Source organism: Caretta caretta, chromosome 13, assembly GCF_965140235.1.
Source record: "Caretta caretta isolate rCarCar2 chromosome 13, rCarCar1.hap1, whole genome shotgun sequence".
Lineage (NCBI taxonomy): Eukaryota > Metazoa > Chordata > Testudines > Cheloniidae > Caretta > Caretta caretta.
In genome coordinates this window covers 35,196,071-35,220,777 of record NC_134218.1, presented here as the reverse complement: position 1 = coordinate 35,220,777, position 24,707 = coordinate 35,196,071, and the positions used below count along the sequence as shown (strand labels likewise).

Below are 24,707 nucleotides of genomic sequence, written 5' to 3'. Positions count from 1 at the left end.
TAGTCTGCAGAAGAGAAGAGTTAGGGGGGATTTGCTTGCAGCCTTCAACTCCCTGAAGCGGGGTTCCAGAGAGGATGGAGCTCGGCTGTTCTCAGTGGAGGCAGATGCAAGGAGCAATGGTCTCAAGTTGCGGGGGTCGGTGTGGGGGGGGAGGCCTAGGTTGGATATTAGGAAACACTATTTCACTAGGAGGGTGGTGAAGCACTGGAATGGGGTTACCTAGGGTGGTGGTGGAATCTCCTTCCTTAGAGGTTTTTAAGGCCAGGCGTGACCAGGGCCGTCCCTACCCATACAGAAAATATGCAGCTGTGTAGGGCACCAAATTTCCTGGTGCCCTACGCAGCTGCATGCGGCTGCAGCCCTTGCTCCGCCTCTTCCCCATGGCCCTGGCCCCTGCTCTGCCCCAGCCCCACCTCTTCCCACCTCTGCTCCGCCCCAGCCCCGCCGCCACTCCACCCCTTGCACTGAGGACTGCAGCAGGGGTCGTGCCTGCCCTGCACTCGCTGGGCGGCGGTAATTGGAGCGACCCGGCCCCAGCCCGCTCTGTGCCGCCGGCTCCCAGCCGAGCTGCTGGTGAGTGCTGGGGGGCGGTTCCCTCTGCCCCCCAAACCCGAAGGCTGGGAACCAGGGGAGCAGATCGGAGCGGCCTGGGGCTGGGTCACTCCACTTCCCGCCGCCCCGTGAGTGTGGGGTCAGGCCCGCCCTGTACTCACCAGGTGGCAGGAAGTGGAGCCACCCGACCACAACCCGCTCCATTCTGCCAGCCCTGGGCTTGACAAGCCCTGGCTGGGATGATTTAGTTGGGGTTGGTCCTGCCTTGAGCAGGGGGTTGGACTAGATGACCTCCTGAGGTCCCTTCCAACCCTAATCTTCTATGATTCTATGATCTAGGGAATGACGGGGAAGAAGAGCGTTATGAAATAGTTTGGGTAGTGTTGCTTTTAAAAATGAGTACAGTGTGATTTGCTAATGCTTTGTGATGCATGCTGCATTTTTATGTGTGTCCAGAAAGGCAACGAGGCTGGAGCTAGCGTTCCTCTGTTTGTTTGTTAATTATGTGGTAGGGCTATATTTGTGTAATTATGTCTGTAGCTGTTATGGTTCAGAAGGAAACCTTCCAAATGTGACCTGAGAGCAACTGAGGCAGCCAAGTCTACTTGAGTTTGCAGAGAGCCTGAAACGATAGCTTGACGTGGGAACTCCCCGATTTATTTTAATGGGCCACAGCTGCAATATTAGCGAAGCACTCAGGGCAAAAGGAGCAACAGCTGCACATGCCATTCCTCAGTCCCCTCTGAGCTAGCCAATGCCACTAACACAGGGCCAGGTTGGAAGTGGTGCCTGTAAGAGGGAAGGCTCTGTATCCCATTCCTTGACACAAACGCTCCGCTGAGCCAGCACATCCTCAGCTGGGCTGGATTTCACTTGGCATCCTAGAGGTGAAAGGCCGCATAGTCTGCTGCCCAGTCTCTCTGGAGGAGCCTTTCACCCTGATCTGGAGCTAGGTTGGGGACCTAGAGATGAAAGGCTCCATATTCCATTCCCCAGATGCCCTGAGCTCTGAAGCTCATTGGAAAGAACCCCAAACTTGTCCTTCGTCCTGATCTCATTTCTCTTGCCTAGTGGACAGTTTTGCCCCACATGCTGCAACGCATTGTCCAGTTTTTAGGAACGGAATTTATGAAGCCGGCTGGGCAATGAGTCCCGATCCCTCCCCTCCAGCACACCTCCCGTTAAGTAACATGCACACGAACAAAAGGAAGAAACACGGCAGGAGTCACTTTATTTTACGCTTCGGATAATTTTGTTGATACAAAGTTATTTATGTGAAATTGGAGTCTTTGGTCGCAGCTTCTAGTAAAGACGAGCCCTTGAGAAAACTGACTTGGCTAATTCATAGCCAGAAGTAACAACAGGCACAAAATAAAACTACACACAATCCTATGTGACTGAGAAAACACACTGAGGCTCTTCCCCCACCCTTTTCACCTGTGATCTGTGCAGATCACTGAAGGGTGGTGATCTCTGCCTGCTGTGTAAGGGTTACTTCCCAATCCCAGAGCTGATTTTATGTCTGGGAGTGAGCCACCGAACTCCTGCCTAAAATCCCAGCTTGCAGAGGCGTAATCACAGCGCTCCCTGAGCAAACCTCTTGATCCCATGTGACAGGAGAGTGGAACCAGAGCGACGGCAGCACTATGAGGTAGGGGTGTCATTCGCTCATGCACATATACTCCTGCGAGTGCAAATAGCAATGCACCTGTGTTAGCGCGGGGAGTAGCAGCGGAGGCACGGTGGAGCCCTGTTAAGTACAAACCCGCCTGAAACTGGTGTGTATGTTACTCCTGGGGGAATTCTGCACCACTGTGCAATGCAGAATTTGCACAAAAATTAATGTTGTGCACACAGAATTTCCTTTCCTCCCCCCGAGTAGAAATGGGCTGCAGAGCTGCTGGCCACCACTACGGGCTTCTGGACCCGGCAGAGCCCAGCTCGCACATAGAGGACATTGCTGGTAAGAGGTGGGGGAGGAACTGGAGGGTTCCCAGCAGCAGCAGTTCCCCGCACCCCATGTAAGAAGGAGGCAGCATGCAGGAAACTCCACACAAGCTCAGGACCCAGCATCAGGCTGTTTGTCCCTCTGGATTCCTGGGCTCTGCGGGGAGGGGGTGCGAGTGTCTGGCCCCTCTCCTTGGCTCTGCCGGGAAGGGGGCAGAGAAACGGGGAATTTTTTGTGTGTCTGTGTTGTTACAGGTATTTTGAAATAAATTATGAAAATAATTGAAACTGGTGTGATTAAATCGTGTTATTTTGATAAATAATATATGTGATATTTTGCAGAATTTTAAAATATTCTGCCCAGAATTTTTAATTTTTTGGTGCAGAATTTTTAATTTTTTGGTGCAGAATCCCCCTGGGAGTAATAGTATGTGCTCAGCATGGCTCGGCTGGGTGGCGATGCTGCAGCGTTGATCCTTCTAGTCAAAGAGTGAAAAAATGCTCTGTCCATGCTGGCTCAGGAAATGCTTTTCCAGCCATGTTAGCTGCAGACCCGTTGGCAACCGGTTTTCTGGAAGCCCATGGTACGATCATTATGGTAGATTGCAGGGTTGTGTCTCTGTATCTTAATCCTAGTTGCTATTCCTAAGGGCAGACTGGGCCTCACTAAACACCCTGCACTGCAAAGCCACTACGACTACTGTAAAATACTAACCCTAAATATACCCCCGACAACCCCAATTCTTAGCAATACTTCTTAGCAAGGCAGCGAGCGGGCCCTTAGGTATTCCTGGGAGCTCCCTATTTCAGATCACTGGTTAGAAGGCGGCAGGGGGACTTCAGTAGGTGGGTTTGGATTGTCGTTGAATTTCATGTCACGGCAGAACAAGACGCTTTTCTTGCCCAGGCCCAGCTGGTACTGCCATATGTAGATCTTCTCTCTTGGCTGCAGGGTCAGGCTGACAGACTCTTCCACGTCGGTGGCCTCGCTCCAGTTCTCCTTCTCCGTGTTGACGCTTTTCCCGCCGTATTGAGTAGTGAGGGAGAACTGGTACTTGGCAATGGCTTCGGTGAGGGCTCCTGACTGGTATGATGCTGAGATGCTCACGTTCCAGTTGTGCTCTATGCTGCTCATCTTCTCCTTGGCATAGCCCACCTTCCTGGTGATCTTCTTGTTCCAGGTGATGGGCGTGTTGGAATCATTGGAGATGGTCTTGATGGCCTCCCAGGTGCCGAAAGCTGAACCCTGGGTGATAGCCAACCCACCAGGGAGGAAGTTGACCACATCCGGGTGGAAGGAATAGGTTACGGCATCCACGTTCTCGTGAAAATTGGTGGTTCGATAATACTGGATCCCCCATTCGTCATGGGGCTTGACAAAATAATAATAGCCCCTGACACCCCAGTAATAGAGGCCATCTCTGCAGGACGGGTGGAGGCTGTATTCGACAGCATCAGAATCGGTGTTCATGTTGGTGACCTTGCGGTAGACACCTTTGCTCTGGAAGACAATGTAGAAGTGCCCAAAGGCTGAGAGATAATGGTCTCCTCCCTGGCAATTGGGGTGGAGATTGTAGACTACGGCTGCTGTGTCCATGTTCATGTTGGACACACGGCGATAAGCCCCTCCTTTGATGATGTAGAAGAGGTCATCCTGGTAGGCGAGATAGTGCTCCCCGCCCTGGCAGGAGGGGTGCAGACTATACACGTTCAGATCTTTTCCTTGGTTGAAATTGGTCGACCTCATGTAGCAGCCCAGGTCTGAGCGGACGATGTAGTAATATTCGCCCACTCCGCAGAAATCGACCCCCGGGGCTTTGCTCTTGGGGACTATTGCAGGCATGGTGTTCAGCACTAGAAGATAAAATAGTTTCTTCCCATTAATTATTTTGTATTGGAGTGGCACCTAGAGCCCGCAGCTGGGATCACAGCCCTATTCTGCTAGGCATTTTACATACATGTGGTAAGAGAGGGTCCCAGCTGAGAAGAGATTACAATCTCCATAAGACAGCATGGTGGGGCCTATGGCTAGGGTGACCAGATGAAACGGAAAAAATATCGGGAGACATGGGGGAAGCAAAAAAAAAAAAAAAAAAAAAAAAATAATGGCCGGAGTTCCCGAAGCAAAATACACCCAAAAAAACACCGGAACGGCCAAAGCCACAATATCGGGACAAATGGCATCCCGACCGTGCGTCGGTCGGGATGTGGGACAAAGACCTAAAAATCGGGACAATCCCGATTTTATTGGGATGTCTGGTCACCCTACCTACGGCTGTGATGAACAGGACCCTATCCCGGGATAAGGGCTGGGGAGCTGAGATCAGGGTGGGGAGGAGCAGCTCTAAACGATACCATTAAGAACAAGACTTTGCCCTTCTTCAGTCCCTGACGCTTTAGGCTCCCAAACCCGCTGCAACATTCAAACCAAAGTTTTCAGAAATGGCCTCTGGGTTTGGGGGGGCCAGCTCAGAACTTGATTTTTGGAGGATAGTTGCACTCAAGGCTTCCCGATGCTAGCTGGAGAATGGGGGATCAGCGCTCCGAGAAAGCAAGCCAGGGTACTTAGAGCACCCAAGTGATCAGGAGTCAGGCTGGCAAATGTTCCCAACGAGATAAAGGAGCATTTTTCCCATGGTACAGGGCGATATGAGCAGCATGGGCTATGGCTTAACCTTTGTTCCCCCCTCTCTTGGGATCCCCCTACCCCCAGTCCCCTCAGGATCCCTGTTCCCCGGGAACCCCTTCCCCCAATCCCCTGAGGATCCCCCTTCCTGGGGACCGCCCTTCCCCCAATCTCCTTAGGGTCACCCCTTCCCAGGGACCACCCTTCGCCCATCTCCTCAGGATCCCCCTTCGCAGGAACTCCCCTTCCCCATATCCTCTCAGGATCCCCCTTCCAAGGGACCCCCCCTTCCCGTCATGATCCCCCTTCCCGGGGAACCACCCTTCCCCCATTCCCTCAGGATCACCGTTCCCAGGGACTCTCCTTCCCCCCCATCCCATCAGGATCCCCCTTTCTCAGGGGGAGAAGGGGGTCCCTGGACAGAGGGGATCCTGAGGGGATTGGGGGAAATGCAGCCCCTGGGAATGGGGGATTCTCAGGAGGAGAAGGGGGTCCCAGGAATCCCCCGTTCCCAGGGGCTGCACTTCCCCCAATCCCCTCAGGATCCTCTCTGTCCTGGGACCCCCTTCTCTCCCAATCCCCTCAGGATGACTGACAGAAATATAGCCAGTTGCTCTTGTGGATCAATATTAAAAATGTTCATGAGCCCAAACTGCCATGCTAACCAGCTAACCAGATGAGCTGAAGGAAAGCAGCACAGGGCAGGACGGAGACATACATACCCCCCCTCTTGGGAAGCAATTAATCTGGTGGCGTGTGCACCGTCCACAGCAAATGTGCTGCACACACATTCATGTAGGAGGCCTGTATTGATATCCACTAGCTGGAGGGAATGGCACATATCCCCCACCAGCCGTTACTTGTTGCATGCCTTTTTTGGCTCTGATTTGGTAACCACATTCCATACCAGTCTGGACGTGACAGCACTCCCTGCCTGTACCAGGACACAACCCCAGTGTATCTTGTCTTTGTTCCCTCCCGCCTTGTGAAATAGCTCAATGTGAGAGAACAGCACGGTGGGGGAAAGCAGACCAAAACAATGAGGTCAGCACAGCATTAAGGTTCCTTGGTGCTTTGTCGTCCTCTCACAGTGACATCGCCTCTTTGTTCTACTGCCTGGGGACACACCGGGTAATAACCTCAGTCCCAATGGCCCGCCACTCCCACAGCTTGCGGCTATGCAATTCTCCATTGGGGTTCTCCCATCGCTGAAATTCATCCACCTCCCCAAAGGGCACAGCTAGGGTAGCGGAAGAATTCAGAATCCTCCCTGTTCCATCTGGGGATTTCGATTTGTGTGCAAATGCAAAGTCTTTGAGATTGCAATTCCATGGCATGGACAGGCGGAGTCAGACCAGTCCAACAAGGCAAACGAGGCCACTGCCTCATGCCTGTCAGGTTTAGAAAAGGGAGCCAACCAGCGGCGAGGGAAACCTGTAACGGAGGAGCAGCACCGCGTTGTTTCTAGTCACAACATCTATGTACATGTGACATCGCCTCTTTGTTCTACTGCCTGGAGACACACCGGGTAATAACCCCAGTCCCAATCTTTGACAATGACTCTACAGTAGACAGGAAACCAGATCCCCAGGAGAAGCTAGGAGAGTCTGTCTTTAGCAATCTTTAGTATACATATCAGCCCCTTAACTAGGCCCCGCTGACAGGGCGGGGCAAAGGGGGCAACTGCCCAGAGGCCCAGGCAATTTAAAAGGGCATGGGGGACCCCGGCTCAAGTCGGTGCAGAAGGAGCCAGGAATGGGCTGGGGGAACGAGGACCGGCAGGAAGAAAGGAAGCAGGAAAAAGAATGAACAGAGACACGGGGGTGGAGCTTTGTAGCCTCCAGGGGGAGCTGGGAGCCCAGGCTCAGCAGCTTCTCCTTCCCCAGCTGGGGCCTGCACCAGGGACAGACTTTCATTGAAAGTCTTTGTGTGCCCACCCCGGGGGGACTTTCTCCAGCTGGACCCAGCCCCAGGCTCTGCTGCCCCTGGCCCAGAGCTATAGGCACCAGGTGCCCCCCAGCTGAGATCATGGCCCTATTCTGCTAGGCATTTTACAAACATGTAGTAAGAGAGGGTCCCAGCCGAGAAGAGATTACAATCTCCATAAACCAGTATGAACCTGCGATGAACAGGACTCTATTCCAGGAGGAGGGCTGGAGAGCTGAGATCAGGGTGGGGAGGAGCAGCTCTAAAAGATACCTTTAAGAACAAGACTTTGCCCTTCTTCAGTCCCTGATGTTTTAGCTCCCAAACCCACTGCAACGACAAACCAAAGTTTTCAGAAATGGCCTCTGGGTTTGGGGGGGCCAGCTCAAAACTTGATTTTGGGGGGGATAGTCGCACTCAAGGCTCCCCGATGCTAGCTGGAGAATGGGGGATCAGCGCTCCAAGAAAGCAAGCCAAGGTACTGAGAGCACCCCAACGATCAGGAGTCAGGCTGGTAAATGTTCCCAACAAGATAAAGGAGCATTGTTCCCATGGTACAGGGGGATATGGGCAGCATGGGCTATGGCTTAACCTTCGTTCCCCCCTCATGTGGGACCCCCCCTCCCCATTCCCTCAGGATCCCCCTTCCTGGGGACTGCCCTTCCCCCAATCCCCTGAGGATCCCCCTTCCTGGGGACTGCCCTTCCCCCAATCCCCTCAGGATCCCACTTCCAGAGGACGCCCTTCCCCCAATCCCTTCAGCATCCCCCTTCCCAGGGACCTCCCCTTTCCCCAATCCTTCAGGTTCCCCCCTTCTTGGGGTCCCCCATTCCCTCAGCAACAGTTTATTGCTCCAGGCCGGATTATCGATATGGGGTGTCCACTCTGTGCTGCCCAATATACAGTATAGCCGTCCCTTCCCCACCCCCACCCTCTGCTGCCCTCGTGCCCATTATACAGTATAGCCGCCCCTTCCCCACCCCCACACTCTGCTGCCCCTTGTGCCCATTATACAGTATAGCTGCCCCTTCCCCACCCCCACACTCTGTTGCCCCTCGTGCCCATTATACAGTATAGCTGCCCCTTCCCCATCCCCACCCCCACCCTCTGCTGCCCTCTGCACCGTCCGGCCCTCTGCTGGTGAGTCCCCTGGCAAGGAGACCCCTGTACTCCTCTGCTGACGACACCTACGCAACACTGTGCTGGGACAAGGGGTTCCGGGTCCCTGGCGCTGCACATGCGCCTCTGTCCTGTGATCATGCACATGGCAAGGGACCTGAGGCCAGCCAAGATGGGCAGGGCCCCTCCATATTTTCTCCATCACCAAGCTCTGCCCCACTCCTCCAACTGATCTCCAGATCTCCTCATATCACAACCACCGCTCTGCCAAGCCGCTCCGTCTTATCTCCTCACCGTTCGGCTGCACCCAACCCAGGGACTGCAGCTGCCATGCACACGGCTAATTCTCGGTGGTGCTTGCCGATTCCAGGGGGGCAGCGGTAAAGTTGTGTGGGTGTCACAATTCGTGTCCCCCACTCCGTGGTCCAACAAGGACACCCACCCTCAGCCTTCTGGCTCCTCAGCTGTCGCCTCCCTTGGGCGGAGACCCACATCTCTCTCCCTCCTTTGCTAGCTCTATCCCCAGGAATGTCAGCCTACTTCACTGTGCTCCTCAGAGAGGGTGAAGTGTATAATTACCACAGTCAAACTACCGCTCCCTTCTTTCTAAGAAGCACCTTTATCCTTAAGGTCAAAGCATTCCAGAGAAAACAGATCGGAAACCCAAAACCTGCCCCACCAGCAGGTAGGCAGCAGCAGGTCCTGAGTAGCTGCACCCACCCGATGCTGTTAGGATGACCGGATGTCCAGATATTATTGGTGCCACCCCGCTATTCGGGGCTGTGTCTTATATATGCCATTATTCCCCCGCCAGGAAAAACAAGTGTCCCGGTTTTGCACACATGCTTTCTGGGCCCCCTAAACATTACGTACACACCCTTTTCCCCTGCTGAAAGATAGGAACCGCAACCCTGAGTTCAGGGGGCGGGAATCATAGAATCACTGAATCATAGAATATCAGGGTTGGAAGGGACCTCAGGAGGTCATCTAGTCCAACCCCCTGCTGAAAAGCAGGACCCATCCCCAATTAAATCATCCCAGCCAGGGCTTTGTCAAGCCTGACCTTAAAAACTTCTAAGGAAGGAGATTCCACCACCTCCCTAGGCAACGCATTCCAGTGTTTCACCACCCTCCTAGTGAAAAAGTTTTTCCTAATATCCAACCTAAACCTCCCCCACTGCAACCTGAGACCATTACTCCTTGTCCTGTCCTCTTCCACCACTGAGAATAGTCTAGAACCATCCTCTCTGGAACCACCTCTCAGGTAGTTGAAAGCAGCTATCAAATCCCCCCTCATTCTTCTCTTCCGCAGACTAAACAATCCCAGTTCCCTCAGCCTCTCCTCATAAGTCATGTGTTCCAGACCCCTAATCATTTTTGTTGCCCTTTGCTGGACTCTCTCCAATTTATCCACATCCTTCTTGTAGTGTGGGGCCCAAAACTGGACACAGTACTCCAGATGAGGCCTCACCAATGTCGAATAGAGGGGGACGATCACGTCCCTCGATCCGCTCGCTATGCCCCTACTTATACATCCCAAAATGCCATTGGCCTTCTTGGCAACAAGGGCACACCGCTGACTCATATCCAGCTTCTCGTCCACTGTCACCCCTAGGTCCTTTTCCGCAGAACTGCTGCCTAGCCATTCGGTCCCTAGTCCGTAGCTGTGCATTGGGTTCTTCCGTCCTAAGTGCAGGACCCTGCACTTATCCTTATTGAACCTCATCAGATTTCTTTTGGCCCAATCCTCCAATTTGTCTAGGTCCCTCTGTATCGTATCCCTGCCCTCCAGCGTATCTACCACTCCTCCCAGTTTAGTATCATCCGCAAATTTGCTGAGAGTGCAATGCACACCATCCTCCAGATCATTTATGAAGATATTGAACAAAACCGGCCCCAGGACCGACCCTTGGGGCACTCCACTTGATACCGGCTGCCAACTAGACATGGAGCCATTGATCACTACCCGTTGAGCCCGGCAATCTAGCCAGCTTTCTACCCACCTTATAGTGCCTCCACGGTGAATCCTGCCACTTGCAAAGCTGCTGAAGGAATTCGAAGGCCCAATGAGAATTGAGATTTTCAAATCCCTTTGAAAATCACAACCTGTAAATGGGAGGAGGAAGAAAAGTGCTTGTGAGCTGATGTTTCTAGGTAAGGAGGGAAGATGGATGCTTCAGGCACCAGGGCACAGGAGAGGGGCCGCTGCTCATGCCATGAAAAGGTTGTTGTTGGGGAGCCAGGGGAGGGGTGGGGGATTAGAGGGGTGAGGGAATGAGTGGCTGAGTACACTGGGGTGCAGTGCGGAGAAAAAAGAGGTGTGTTTGCAGGGGCCTGTGGGTCAGGATTGCATTAGCAGGAGCGTTGCCAGCAGATGAGGGAAGTGATTATTCCCCACTCTTTGGCACTGGTGAGGCCACACCTGGGGTATTGCGTCCAGTTTTGGGCCCCCCCACTACAGAAAGGATGTGGACAAATTGGAGAGAGTCCAGCGGAAGGCAATGAAAATGATTAGGGGGCTGGGGCACATGGCTTATGAGGAGAGGCTGAGGGAACTGGGCTTATTTAGTCTGCAGAAGAGAAGAGTTAGGGGGGATTTGCTTGCAGCCTTCAACTCCCTGAAGCGGGGTTCCAGAGAGGATGGAGCTCGGCTGTTCTCAGTGGAGGCAGACGCCAGAACAAGGAGCAATGGTCTCAAGTTGCGGGGGTCGGTGTGCGGGGGGAGGCCTAGGTTGGATATTAGGAAACACTATTTCACTAGGAGGGTGGTGAAGCACTGGAATGGGGTTACCTAGGGTGGTGGTGGAATCTCCTTCCTTAGAGGTTTTTAAGGCCAGGCGTGACCAGGGCCGTCCCTACCCATACAGAAAATATGCAGCTGTGTAGGGCACCAAATTTCCTGGTGCCCTACGCAGCTGCATGCGGCTGCAGCCCTTGCTCCGCCTCTTCCCCATGGCCCTGGCCCCTGCTCTGCCCCAGCCCCACCTCTTCCCACCTCTGCTCCGCCCCAGCCCCGCCGCCACTCCACCCCTTGCACTGAGGACTGCAGCAGGGGTCGTGCCTGCCCTGCACTCGCTGGGCGGCGGTAATTGGAGCGACCCGGCCCCAGCCCGCTCTGTGCCGCCGGCTCCCAGCCGAGCTGCTGGTGAGTGCTGGGGGGCGGTTCCCTCTGCCCCCCAAACCCGAAGGCTGGGAACCAGGGGAGCAGATCGGAGCGGCCTGGGGCTGGGTCACTCCACTTCCCGCCGCCCCGTGAGTGTGGGGTCAGGCCCGCCCTGTACTCACCAGGTGGCAGGAAGTGGAGCCACCCGACCACAACCCGCTCCATTCTGCCAGCCCTGGGCTTGACAAGCCCTGGCTGGGATGATTTAGTTGGGGTTGGTCCTGCCTTGAGCAGGGGGTTGGACTAGATGACCTCCTGAGGTCCCTTCCAACCCTAATCTTCTATGATTCTATGATCTAGGGAATGACGGGGAAGAAGAGCGTTATGAAATAGTTTGGGTAGTGTTGCTTTTAAAAATGAGTACAGTGTGATTTGCTAATGCTTTGTGATGCATGCTGCATTTTTATGTGTGTCCAGAAAGGCAACGAGGCTGGAGCTAGCGTTCCTCTGTTTGTTTGTTAATTATGTGGTAGGGCTATATTTGTGTAATTATGTCTGTAGCTGTTGTGGTTCAGAAGGAAACCTTCCAAATGTGACCTGAGAGCAACTGAGGCAGCCAAGTCTACTTGAGTTTGCAGAGAGCCTGAAACGATAGCTTGACGTGGGAACTCCCCGATTTATTTTAATGGGCCACAGCTGCAATATTAGCGAAGCACTCAGGGCAAAAGGAGCAACAGCTGCACATGCCATTCCTCAGTCCCCTCTGAGCTAGCCAATGCCACTAACACAGGGCCAGGTTGGAAGTGGTGCCTGTAAGAGGGAAGGCTCTGTATCCCATTCCTTGACACAAACGCTCCGCTGAGCCAGCACATCCTCAGCTGGGCTGGATTTCACTTGGCATCCTAGAGGTGAAAGGCTGCATAGTCTGCTGCCCAGTCTCTCTGGAGGAGCCTTTCACCCTGATCTGGAGCTAGGTTGGGGACCTAGAGATGAAAGGCTCCATATTCCATTCCCCAGATGCCCTGAGCTCTGAATAGGAGGGAATGGGGACAGTTATTCACTCAGCAACAGAACTGTCCAATGGAAAAGAGCAGAGACCCCTACTCAAATTAGGGGATTGGACTTTGGACATGGGTGAGGGCGGTGTTACCAACTGTAGAGGGTATAATTCCTTGCAATTTCTGAGAGGCGGGGTTCCCTCTCCGGAGGCACCCAGCTCGAGCTGTATTTCTGTACACCAATAAAAGATGCCGGTATAGACTGGACTCTGAATCTAGAATTCTGTGGGATCCTAGAGTCGAATCAAGCACCTAAAGTGGTATGAGAGGGGGCTAATTGTTTTTTTCCCTAACAGTTTGGCAACCACGGCAGGACTGTAGGCGGCCATCGTCGGGGCCTCTCGCCTCCAAACATCCACTTGGCGCCAATGGGTGAGTTCACCTGGGACCTTTGGCAGCAGGAGGCACCGAAGGGTGAGCCTTAATTTCCCACATTCTAAATTCCAAAATCTGGTTTCTGGTTAAAGTGCACTTGGGAAGGGTGCGTGGCCTGATCAGCATAAGGCGCAGCCCAAGGAGAAAATATAGGATGGGTAATTCTTCAGGCGTAGAAAAGGGGATGCCCTTGTCTGAAGTGCTGGAAAATTGGAGGAGGATTGATGGTACCAAGGGGCTAGGGAAAAAGAAATTGGTACACCTGTGTCAGGAGGACTGGCCGCTTTTAACCAACGGCGGTAATCCTGCGGAGCGATGGCCAGGCGTAGGGACTTTTGATTTACAAGAATTAACCTTTTTATGCCAACAATTGGAAGATAGGTTTCCTAAATGGATGGATTATTGGTATGTGTGGGACAACTGGGCTTATGCGCGTGTGAAAGGACGTCCTCTTTCCTCCTCCTTTTCTTATTCATCTCCGGGGTCTCCAGCTCCACTCTGTGCTATGCCTGATTCTGCCCCTCCTCTGGCTTACCCTCGACTTTCTGACTTATGCCCCTCACCTCCTTGCTTGCCAATTGGCCATGCGTTCTGTCCAGGTGACAAGCCTCACGGGGGAGGACTCGGGTAGCCCTTGTAAGTGAGAATATTTAAGAGAAGAGACCAGGAGGGCTGGGGGCTAGTTAAGAAGCCCACCCTCCTTGTTAAATTGGTAGTGGGACAAAGCTGGTGCTCATGGAAGGGACAGTTCAGAGAGAAAAACAGGATTGGGCCCAAGCGGGCAGGCAACAAATAGAGAGATTGAAAAACAGGTTGGAAACTTCGAGGCCATAGTGAAAGAAAAGGTCGCTGCGTGTTTAACAGCTGGAGTTAAAAGTAAAAGTCAATCAAAAGTTTGGTAAAGTTTATTGTGCCCTTTTTAAAGTAAAAATCTTTAAGCTGTAGATCCAAAAGCAAGCCGGAAAGCATTTGTTTTAATGTAGGTTTCAGAGTAACAGCTGTGTTAGTCTGTATTCGCAAAAAGAAAAGGAGTACTTGTGGCACCTTAGAGACTAACCAATTTATTTGAGCATAAGCTTTCGTGAGCTATAGCTCACTGATAAGGTAAAAGCCACTGAAACCTGGGCTGCCTGTGAAACAAATACAAGAAAATATGTGTAATTCCTCTGTTTTGCCTGCAATTAACAAGGGTATTTGTATAAAAAGGAAATATTTTAAGCAATGACTGACTGCCCAGAAGGGGTAAATCTGTGTTCTTTTTGTCTTTCAAAAAATCAGAGAAAACTGATGCCAGCTAAAAAGCAATTCAACATATCATGAATTTACTGGCACAACAGGAATTATGTTCTGTGTTCTATGTTCTGTCTTGTGTTTGTCTTGTGTCCAGAATTGCTGTGTATAATTTTTCATAGGACAGTTTAATTTAAAATTAAATAAAAGGGTTAAATCAAAATGCAAATACTTGTTTTATTCAACTTGGACTACAAAGTGTTTGGATAATATCAGGAAAATGTAATATACTAAAGTTTAATACATTTGCTTAAGTAAAAAAAAAGAAATTTCATTGGTCAGATCTTTTAATTAAAAAATTGTTGTTAAAATTTGCACACCAACAGTCTTTGGAAGCAAGGACATGGAAGGTTAACCCACTCCCCATATTATACATGAGATCCTTCTGGCTACCTCAAATTTCTAGCCAGAGGGCTGAAGAGGGAGGAAAGCTATTGGACACCAGAGATTGTACCAAGTGGACTCCTCAAAAGTGAGTGTGCTTGTCCTGGCTTGTTGCTCCAAAGTTCCGTAATAAAGTCATTTTCCTAGAAGGGTGTATGTGGCATACATTAAACAATAAGACTAAAGTGCTGTATAATGGGCAATGTATATGTGTTCATTTTTAAAAAAAGGTGTGTAAGTAAAAAGTAAAAGTTTCCTTTGCAGGTTAATAGAAGCCAAGAAGAGAAAAGAAAAAGAACAAAAAATGAGCTAATTTAACTATGTAGCTGGCAGGCTCGGTCCAAAGATAAGATGCTGGCCTGCCCAAGGACACTACTCACAGCTAGGATTTGGCTCACAGCCAAGAAAGAGGGGGGCTTGAATACGCCCAAGCACCTGTGAAATCTGCAAAACACTGCCAGACAGTAACGAAATGTGTTAGGTCTCTGTATTTACAGGTGAAAGAAGTCCCGCTCCAAGGATCCTGAGCAAACCTGCCATTTGTTAAAACCAGGTGACTGGGTCTACATAAAGGTCCATCAGCAAAAGGCTACTTTGGCCCCACGCTGGAAAAGCCCTTATTAAGTCCTGCTAACTAGCAACACTGCTGTGAAGTGCCAAGGACTGACTGCCTGGACCCATTCTTCTTACTGCAAAAAGACCCCTCCACCTCGAAATGACTTCACTTCGACTACTGATCAGCCTGTCCCTCCTTCTGGGTTTTTTCTTTCCTCCTTTTGGACAGCAGGGGAAAGGACAAGGTGAAGTGCTAGTAACCTCTCCCTTGTCCACTGACAGAGCTAACCTGCATTCAGTATTTGCTAAAGAAACCAAAGCACTACAGGGTGACGTGCTAGTAACCTCTCCCCTGTATAATACAAAATCATGCCTGTTCCAAGAGAGAAGAAGGAACGCCTGCTCTGCTGAAACCACCAAGATCCAAGGATTCCTGACTGAAAAAGACACTAAGAATTGGCCTTGGTGGCAAAGACGGATCATTGTACACTGGCAGGGAGGGAGCTGCGGGATGTATTCTTGCGAATGTGGAGTGAAGTGGTGGGGTGAGTTTATTCCAGGAGCTGGAATCTGTGCTTTTTGTGGGCAAGTACCATCAGAATGCACTGTCCTCCCTAACTGTTTTCCGGATAATGAATACCAAAAACACCTTACAGCCACGAACATTACTCCCACCATCTGCCACCACTCCTTTGCAGTTAAAGGTTCCTGGATCCATCATAGCTACGTTAAGTTGGCGCTGGGACCCCCATCTGACCCAGACAAGCCATCGGACGAGCCACTTCAGGAATGAACGCCACTACCAACCCATGGACTGAGCTTTCCAGTTATTGGGACCTTTACAGCCCACCAGGACTTCTTGTGTTCCTGTTTATTGGACTTACATTGGTGGTTTTGTTTTTTGTATGGTATAGAGGAGAATGCCGACATTGGTATGGTTTGCCTGGGGGGTCCTCTCCCTATTCCCAAGTCCAGTACAAGGATGGGAGGGCAATAGCTTTTTGAATTTAACGCGCGCCATAAAACAGGGTGTAAATCGAACACAGTGTTGGATTTGTATTCATACCCCCACATATTTGGGTCAGGGGGTCCCGTTGATAGGGGTACCTATCCCTCTTAATCAAACAGACTCGCCCTTTTGGGATAGAACGTCTTTACAGCAAGCCACCTATCAGGATCGGGAGTATTCAATTGCAATACTAACTAAGGGAGTATTTTGTTTTACCTGGAATCAATCTGACCAGTATGCACGTCCTGTAGGGAAGAGTTCTTGTGTTATCACTCAGTGGGCAAATGGGTATTAAATAAAGACCGAGGGAGGAGGCTGGCAATGTGGGAGTAGTGATTCTTCCCCTTTCAACGAGACTCTTACAAATGACCTCTCCACAATAGGGAGTCGGACAGGTATAACTTGTCGTTTGGTTAATGTCTCTGATATATCAGGCCAATGGTGGGTTTGTAGTAGTCCCTATAAAGAGTATAATTTAAATGGTACAACCAAAAACACCCCTACCCATAGTCAACAAGGAGGATGGGAAGTCCCATTGGGAGCATATAAGCTGTTTGGAAAAGCAGCATTAAACACTGAAGGAATTTCCCTGAGAACCAGTCCTTATTGGGCCCTACAGGGTCATTATTTTGGGTGTGGCCAGAAAGCTTATAAGGTGTTACCAGCTAACTGGACTGGTAGCTGTTATATAGCCCATGGAATTCCCCATCTTTATGTTACTACTACGTTACCTAAAGGCAAAATTAGAAACATCCGGAATACCCCTATTGAATCACGGGGGGAAACTCTTCAACGGCTAAATGCTGCGTTGGAGGGCAACGCAAAGAATCCCCTCACGACAGGGAAGCTCATAGGGTGTTCCATTCTGGGGATAGTACCACTACTAACAGGGCCAGACATGACATGCATAGGCCGTTACACCGTGAGACTTCAAATGGTACTTAAAAAGGTTGCCTTGGAGTTAAAAGACTCAACAGTTCTGTTGCTGAGTGGACAGTCTATTTGTTGGGTGCTGGATTTGCTCCGGGAGACAGTTATCCCATTAATTATTCCAGCCATGGGGATGGGGGGGACCCCGGCTGGGATTCATGAGCCCTAGATTCTCATCCTGGCTCAACCACTGACCTCTTGTAGGTGGCTTCAGTTTTGTTTGCCTCAGTTTCCCCCCCTGTAAAACAACACCCACCTTCTTTGTACAAACCTTTGGAACATATAGGAGAGAAGAGCCTTGTCTGAACTCCTCTTTGGTGCATTTCCTACCATTCCTCTCTACTAGCTAAACTGCTGAACAATCCTGCCTGGATTATACCAGTGCCCTTCTCCCATGCTCTCCCACTCACCCTAGTGCTGGTGCCTCTGTTTCCCCCGGAGAATTGATCCAGCTGTCTGCAGAGCTGGCCTCCCCCTGGCATGGGAGCGGCTCCATTCTGCTCAGCGGTTGTTCCCATTCCCCACCCCCAGTGGCACTGCTGCAGGGCCTGTTCCATGCACCGATGACGCCTGTTCTCAGCTCCTTCCCCCGCTCGCAGCCCTGTGTGCCTGGTGCCGTTCCCTGCATGCCCTTTATTAGTAGCTAATTAGTAGCCTTGAACAAGGGATGGGGGGGATCCCCTCTGTCCTGGGACCCCCTTCTCCTCCTGAGAAAGGGGGATCCTGATGGGATGGGGGGGAAGGAGAGTCCCTGGGAATGGTGATCCTGAGGGAATGGGGGAAGGGTGGTTCCCCGGGAAGGGGGATCATGACGGGAAGGGGGGGTCCCTTGGAAGGGGGATCCTGAGAGGATACGGGGAAGGGGAGTTCCTGCGAAGGGGGATCCTGAGGAGATGGGCGAAGGGTGGTCCCTGGGAAGGGGTGACCCTAAGAAGATTGGGGGAAGGGCGGTCCCCAGGAAGGGGGATCCTCAGGGGATTGGGGGAAGGGGTTCCCGGGGAACAGGGATCCTGAGGGGACTGGGGGTAGGGGGGTCCCAAGAGAGGGGGGAACAAAGGTTAAGCCATAGCCCATGCTGCCCATATCGCCCTGTACCATGGGAAAAATGCTCCTTTATCTCGTTGGGAACATTTGCCAGCCTGACTCCTGATCACTGGGGTGCTCTAAGTACCCTGGCTTGCTTTCTCGGAGCGCTGATCCTCCATTCTCCAGCTAGCATCGGGAAGCCTTGAGTGCAACTATCCTCCAAAAATCAAGTTCTGAGCTGGCCCCCCCAAACCCAGAGGCCATTTCTGAAAACTTTGGTTTGAATGTTGCAGCGGGTTTGGGAGCCTAAAGCGTCAGGGACTGAAGAAGGGCAAAGTCTTGTTCTTAATGGTATCGTTTAGAGCTGCTCCTCCCCACCCTGATCTCAGCTCCCCAGCCCTTATCCCGGGAGCTAAGTATCATGAGAGCTGGCTGGAAAAGCATTTCCTGAGCCAGCATGGACAGAGCATTTTTTCACTCTTTGACTAGAAGGATCAACGCTGCAGCATCGCCACCCAGCCGAGCCATGCTGAGCACATACTATTACTCCCAGGGGGATTCTGCACCAAAAAATTAAAAATTCTGGGCAGAATATTTTAAAATTCTGCAAAATATCACATATATTATTTATCAAAATAACACGATTTAATCACACCAGTTTCAATTATTTTCATAATTTATTTCAAAATACCTGTAACAACACAGACACACAAAAAATTCCCCGTTTCTCTGCCCCCTTCCCGGCAGAGCCAAGGAGAGGGGCCAGACACTCGCACCCCCTCCCCGCAGAGCCCAGGAATCCAGAGGGACAAACAGCCTGATGCTGGGTCCCGAGCTTGTGTGGAGTTTCCTGCACGCTGCCTCCTTCTTACATGGGGTGCGGGGAACTGCTGCTGCTGGGAACCCTCCAGTTCCTCCCCCACCTCTTACCAGCAATGTCCTCTATGTGCGAGCTGGGCTCTGCCGGGTCCAGAAGCCCGTAGTGGTGGCCAGCAGCTCTGCAGCCCATTTCTACTCGGGGGGAGGAAAGGAAATTCTGTGTGCACAACATTAATTTTTGTGCAAATTCTGCATTGCACAGTGGTGCAGAATTCCCCCAGGAGTAACATACACACCAGTTTCAGGCGGGTTTGTACTTAACAGGGCTCCACCGTGCCTCCGCTGCTACTTCCCGCGCTAACACAGGTGCATTGCTATTTGCACTCGCAGGAGTATATGTGCATGAGCGAATGACACCCCTACCTCATAGTGCTGCCGTCGCTCTGGTTCCACTCTCCTGTCACATGGGATCAAGAGGTTTGCTCAGGGATACTAATGGGAACTATGCTAAGCTAATAACTTATGCTAAGTTATAAGAACAAACTTATTAAACATTCATATAAAATAGCATATAAGCCCTTTCTTATAAAAGATGTCAGTTTCCACCCTATGGTGCTGATTTACAAATACACAACAGCTTGAGTTAACCAGAGCACAAACCCCGCCCTGGTTTGCAAGGAGATAATCCAGGGCTAGGCGGTTTTGCAATGTAGTTTGGGATAGCTGATTTAGTTCAATTTGAAGGGCAGATAAGGCGTCTGCAGTAGCATTTGCCATTAATTCCAAAGCAGCTGGAATGTTAACTATGGCTTTTTCTAGCTTGCTTACTCCTAACCATGGCAGAAACCAATGCACAAAAGAGTGAAAGCCTGTGGGCCGTTGAGAAAGGGGGTTTAAAGGAATACTTCGTCGGTTTCTCCATACTAGATTGCGGATCTCTTCCTGGGTCAGGGTTTGGTGTACTGTCACGGCGGGTACTATAGCCCCGAAGGTACATGTACCACGCCATCCTGTCGGGAGAACCTTATAGGCCATGTGATTGCATAACCAATACCAGCCAGCCCCCTCAGGGACTAGCCACGGGGCCCCGGAGTAGGTGGAGGGGCCTGCTGCACCAGAGCTGACCTGGGTGGTGTCCTTGCACCCCACAAAATTCCCCACAAAAACTGTATTTTCCATGCCCTTACGTTGTGACACACATAAAGTATAATTACCCTGGGCCACCATATCAATAGACCATCTTTGGATCGTAACATTCCAGTTAAATGTAGTGTTTGCCCATAAGCTTAGCTTGGAGTGTTCGATTAAGAGGGATAGGTACCCCTACCAACGGGACCCCCTGACCCAAATATGTGGGAGTATGAATACAAATCCAACACTGCATTCGATTTACACCCTGTTTTATGGCGCGGTTTTGCATTATACAGGGGAGAGGTTACTAGCACATCACCCTGTAGTGCTTTGGTTTCTTTAGCAAATACTGAATGCAGGTTAGCTTTGTCAGTGGACAAGGGAGAGGTTACTAGCACTTCACCTTGTCCTTTCCCCTGCTGTCCAAAAGGAGGAAAGAAAAAACCCAGAAGGAGGGACAGGCTGATCAGTAGTCGAAGTGAAGCCAAAGTAGCCTTTTGTTGATGGACCTTTATGTAGACCCAGTCACCTGGTTTTAACAAATGGCAGGTTTGCTCAGGATCCTTGGAGCAGGACTTCTTTCACCTGTAAATACAGAGACCTAACACATTTCATTACTGTCTGGCAGTGTTTTGCAGATTTCACAGGTGCTTGGGCACATTCAAGCCCCCCTCTTTCTTGGCTGTCAGCCAAATCCTAGCTGTGAGTAGTGTCCTTGGGCAGGCCAGCGTCTTATCTTTGGACCGAGCCTGCCAGCTACAGCGTCGTGTTAACTCGTCCTCCATTCTTTTTCTTCTCCCCTTCTTGGCTTCTGTTAACCTGCAAAGGAAACTTTCACTTTCCACTCACACACCTTTGTTCAAAAATGAACATTATACAGCACTTTAGTCTTATTGTTCAATGTATGCCACATACACCCTTCTAGGAAAATGACTTTATTACGGAGCTTTGGAGCAACAAGCCAGGACAAGCACACCCACTTTTGAGGAATCCACTTGGTACAACCTCTGATATTCAGTAGCTTTCCTCCCTCCCCAGCCCTCTGGCTAGAAATTTGAGGTAGCCAGAAGCATCCCATGTGTAACATGGGGAGTGGGTTAACCTTTCATGTCCTTGCTTCCAAAGACTGTTGGTGTGCGAATTTTAACAACAATTTTTTCAATTAAAAGATCTGGCCAATGAAATTTCTTTTTCTTACTTAAGCAAATGTATTAAACTTTAGTATATCACATTTTCCTGATATTATCCAAACACTTTGTATTCCAAGTTGAATAAAACAAGTATCTGCATTTTGATTTAACCCTTCTATTTAGTTTTAAACTAAACTGTCCTATGAAAAATTAAACACAGCAATTCTGGCCACAAGACAAACAGAAGACAGAACATAGAACACAGAACATAATTCCTATTGTGCCAGTAAATTCATGATATGTTGAATTGCTTTTCAGCTGGCATTAGTTTTCTCTGATTTTCTGAAAGACAAAAAGAACACAGATCTACCCCTTCTGGGCAGTCAGTCATTCCTTAAAAATATTTCCTTTTTATACAAATACCCTTGTTAATTGCAGGCAAAACAGAGGAATTACTCTTGTATTTGTTTTATAGGCAGCCCAGGTTTTAGTGGCTTTTACCTTATCAGTTAGCTAATTTACATTAAAACAAATGCTTTCCGGCTTGCTTTTGGATCCACAACTTAAAGATTCTTACTTTAAAAAGGGCACAATAAACTTTACCAGACTTTTGATTGACTTTTACTCTTAACTCCTGCTGTCAAACACACAGTGACCTGAAAAGGAAGACACCACCTATTGTAGCCCCTAGGAGCCTAATAAGATATTAATTAAGTGGCACTGTATAATTGCATTCCTTTGGACAAGGGCCCATTTTCCTCAAAATGGCTGCAAAGAAACCAAGAATTCTTTTTCTTTCTAGTATTTCACAAAGTTCAACTGATTAATTCCCTCCAGCAACTACAAAGTTAACTTCTCACTTTCCTTTCTTAAATCACTTGCTTATCTCCCAAAACTACACCCAATCAACTCAGATTTTACCATTCCAAGCATTATTCCGGGATTTACGTTTCCCATTCCTGTAATTATTTACTCCTCTTTTTTTCACTATGCCCTCCAAGTTTCCAACTTGTTTTCCAATCTCTCTATCTGTTGCCTGCCCGCTTGGGCCCGATCCTGTTTTTCTCTCTGAACTGTCCCTTCCATGCGCACCAGCTTTGTCCCACTACCAATTTAACAAGGAGGGTGGGCTTCTTAACTAGCCCCCAGCCCTACTGGTCTCTTCTCTTAAATATTCTCACTCACAAGGGCTACCCGAGTCCTCCCCTGTGAGACTTGTCACCTGGACAGAACTTGGCAGTTTAACTATTTAATTTCCTCTTATGGCAGACACACTGTTGTTATGGCATATGCTGAGCACAAATGGTTAAATTTTGACAAGTCTCTGAAGGATTGGTACTTGCTTAGCCAGTGCTTCCTTTTCTGCCTGGAAGTCCTGTCTTAAGGCTTGCAACTGGTTCTGGGCATAGGTCAGAAAGCCGAGGGTAAGCCAGAGGAGGGGCAGAAGCAGGCATAGCACAGAGCAGGGCTGGAGACCCCTGAGATGAATAAGAAAAGGAGGAGGAAAGAGGATGTCCTTTCGCAGCGCATAAGCCCAGTTGTCCCATACATACCAATAATCCATCTGGGCTGGAGCTTTGTCCTCCAGCCTTTTCCTATGTGCTGTTAATTTTTCCCCAGCAAAAGACCCATCTGATGGCCATTCGAAAAATGTTTGAGTTGTTAGTGCTGGCCACTCAACCTTGCACAAGATTACAGCTTTCTTTTTACCTAACCCATGGGTACCAGAAATAGTCCCCCAATTCTTGAGAATTTCAGTCCCCTTACTTACACTCTGCCTAGAATCCATAATGGGCTACCAAAAGGACACCAAATGTGCCACCTTATTGCCTAAGCGACGGCTCACACCCCCGCTCCTCGGAGTTCTCAAAGGTGAACTCACCCTGTGCTGGCTGGAGCTGTCCGAGAGGAGGAGTGTAGTCTCACTTGTTGGGGTGAGCCTAGAGTCCCTTCGTGGTCGCCAAAACTGTTACGAATTACACCTGATAGGTCACGCACAAGAACTGCTACGAATTATACCTGATAGGTCACGCACAGTTCGAGTCTAGGCTGAGTCACACGAACAAAGTCCACAACTGCAGAGTTTCCAGAGACACTAAGTTTATTACGCTCGAGTGTGGTGCCCCCCTGCTAGTCAGGAGGGGACCCCGAATGCAGGTTATACAAAGATTACATATCTTTTAGCAAAGCATGTTGCCCTTGTGCATCGGAAACCTTAGCCAATAGACAAACCCTTCCCTTATCTACCACCTATCCCTGCTAGGTACATTCCCCTTGCTAAACCATTACTTCAACCAAAGCAATGCATCAGTAGCCTTTCTTATCAGGATGGGAGGCTCACATCGAGGCCAGGAGGCAGGGAGTTAGGAACAGACAAAGAACAGAAACCGGAAGTCGAGACAGGCTGGAAACAAGGAGGGGGGGGTCCACAGGAATGCAGTATCTAAGGAACACTCCTCCTGGTGCATGATATACTTGCTTTTAAACAATGGTGGGCCCGAAACCAAAATGGAGTCACATATGCTAACTTTTCCTTAACAGGGGCAGCAGGGGTAGATCAGGCTGGCTGGGCTGAGGGGCCAATCGGGGCGGGGGGGAAGGGGCAGGAGATAAGTCTGGCTGGGCCGTGGGATGCAGCTACCCACGTGGCAATGGGCTGGAGAAGCTAGGCTGCAGGAGGGAGGAGTTGGATGGAGGCCCCTGGCAGTCAGTCTGTGTGCACAGGGCTGGCATACCCAGCTGCTGGTCCAGCGTCTCTGTAACTAGTTCCCTGAGTAAAGAGCCCGTGCAGTGTTAGGGACACTGTGTCCTTGTGTTATCAGCTTACAGTTCATGAACCAAGGCAGGGAGAGGATGGACAAACTGGGCCAGTGGTCTGACCAGTGGGCCAGTGGGGAAGGGAGAGGCCAGGCTGACTGGACTGAGGGCTGCTACATTTCTAGCAGCCAGGCCTGCCCTACCCTGTGGCTAGGGTCTCTGCTCCTCTCGCTGCATGTGTGTGTGTGTGTTTGGGTGGGGCTGAGGGTGGGTATGTAGATGGGTGTGTGTGTACTGGTGTGTGGCATACGTGGATGGGGATGTCTGGGTGTGTGTCTAGATGGGTATGTGGGTGTTAACCTCGCATCATTCCTTCCTCCACAACCATAACGACACCCCACATGGGAGCCGGGCTCTATGGGTGACAGCGGGGAACGAGCAGCCATTGGCACATCCTGTGGCCTGGTGGAGTCACCAACCGTTAGCCCATTGCCCAATCCCGGGTTGGGAAACTTCCCCTGTGTGTGCAGGGTTTTCCCCACCGTCCCGGGGAGAGCAGCCTGCCCCAGGCCACAGGCAGGGATCCAGCAACGTCCCAACCACCAACCGAGCCCCGGTGAGCCACAGGGCTGGGCAATGCAGGACCGGGGAGGGATAGCTCAGTGGTTTGAGCACTGGCCTGCTAAACCCAGGGTTGTGAGTTCAATCCTTGAGGGGGCCATTTAGGGATCTGGGGCAAAAATTGCAGATTGGTCCTGCTTTGAGCAGGGGGTTGGACCAGATGACCTCCTGAGGTCCCTTCCAATCCTGATATTCTATGATTCTATGACAGGTCCTTGGGCCTTGCTCCCTGTCTGGGATGGGCTGGGTCTGGTCCAGGCTGATGGAGTTGGGGGCAGCCCCGTTAGGGCCAGATCTGGGCCTGCCCTGGGACTGGGAGGTGTCAAATCCCTGAGCCCGTGAGCACCGG

At 50.6% G+C, this 24,707-nt stretch overlaps 1 protein-coding gene across 5 annotated transcripts; it reads right to left on the bottom strand.

Moving 5' to 3' along the window:
* Window positions 1-1,762: 1,762 nt before the first annotated feature.
* Window positions 1,763-23,233, bottom strand: LOC125622340 (uncharacterized). Of its 5 annotated transcripts, XM_075118890.1 has the most exons (3): window positions 22,863-23,130; window positions 10,174-10,276; window positions 1,763-4,353 (listed from the first exon to the last, which is right to left on the bottom strand). In XM_075118890.1, exon 3 carries the CDS (start codon window positions 4,340-4,342, stop codon window positions 3,311-3,313), a length of 1,032 nt encoding a protein of 343 aa, XP_074974991.1. In that variant the 5' UTR covers window positions 4,343-4,353; window positions 10,174-10,276; window positions 22,863-23,130; the 3' UTR covers window positions 1,763-3,310. The 5 variants fall into 5 exon arrangements, 4 of the variants coding, with proteins under 4 accessions (XP_074974991.1, XP_048676276.1, XP_074974990.1 ...); XM_048820319.2 differs by lacking the exons at window positions 10,174-10,276; window positions 22,863-23,130 and adding an exon at window positions 17,285-17,355; XM_075118889.1 differs by lacking the exons at window positions 10,174-10,276; window positions 22,863-23,130 and adding an exon at window positions 17,146-17,165.
* Window positions 23,234-24,707: the final 1,474 nt, after the last annotated feature.

What these genes read in the sequence shown, in the direction of transcription:
- LOC125622340 (XM_075118890.1), bottom strand. Translation starts at nt 4,342, where the DNA reads ATGCCTGCAATAGTCCCCAAGAGCAAAGCCCCGGGGGTCGATTTCTGC.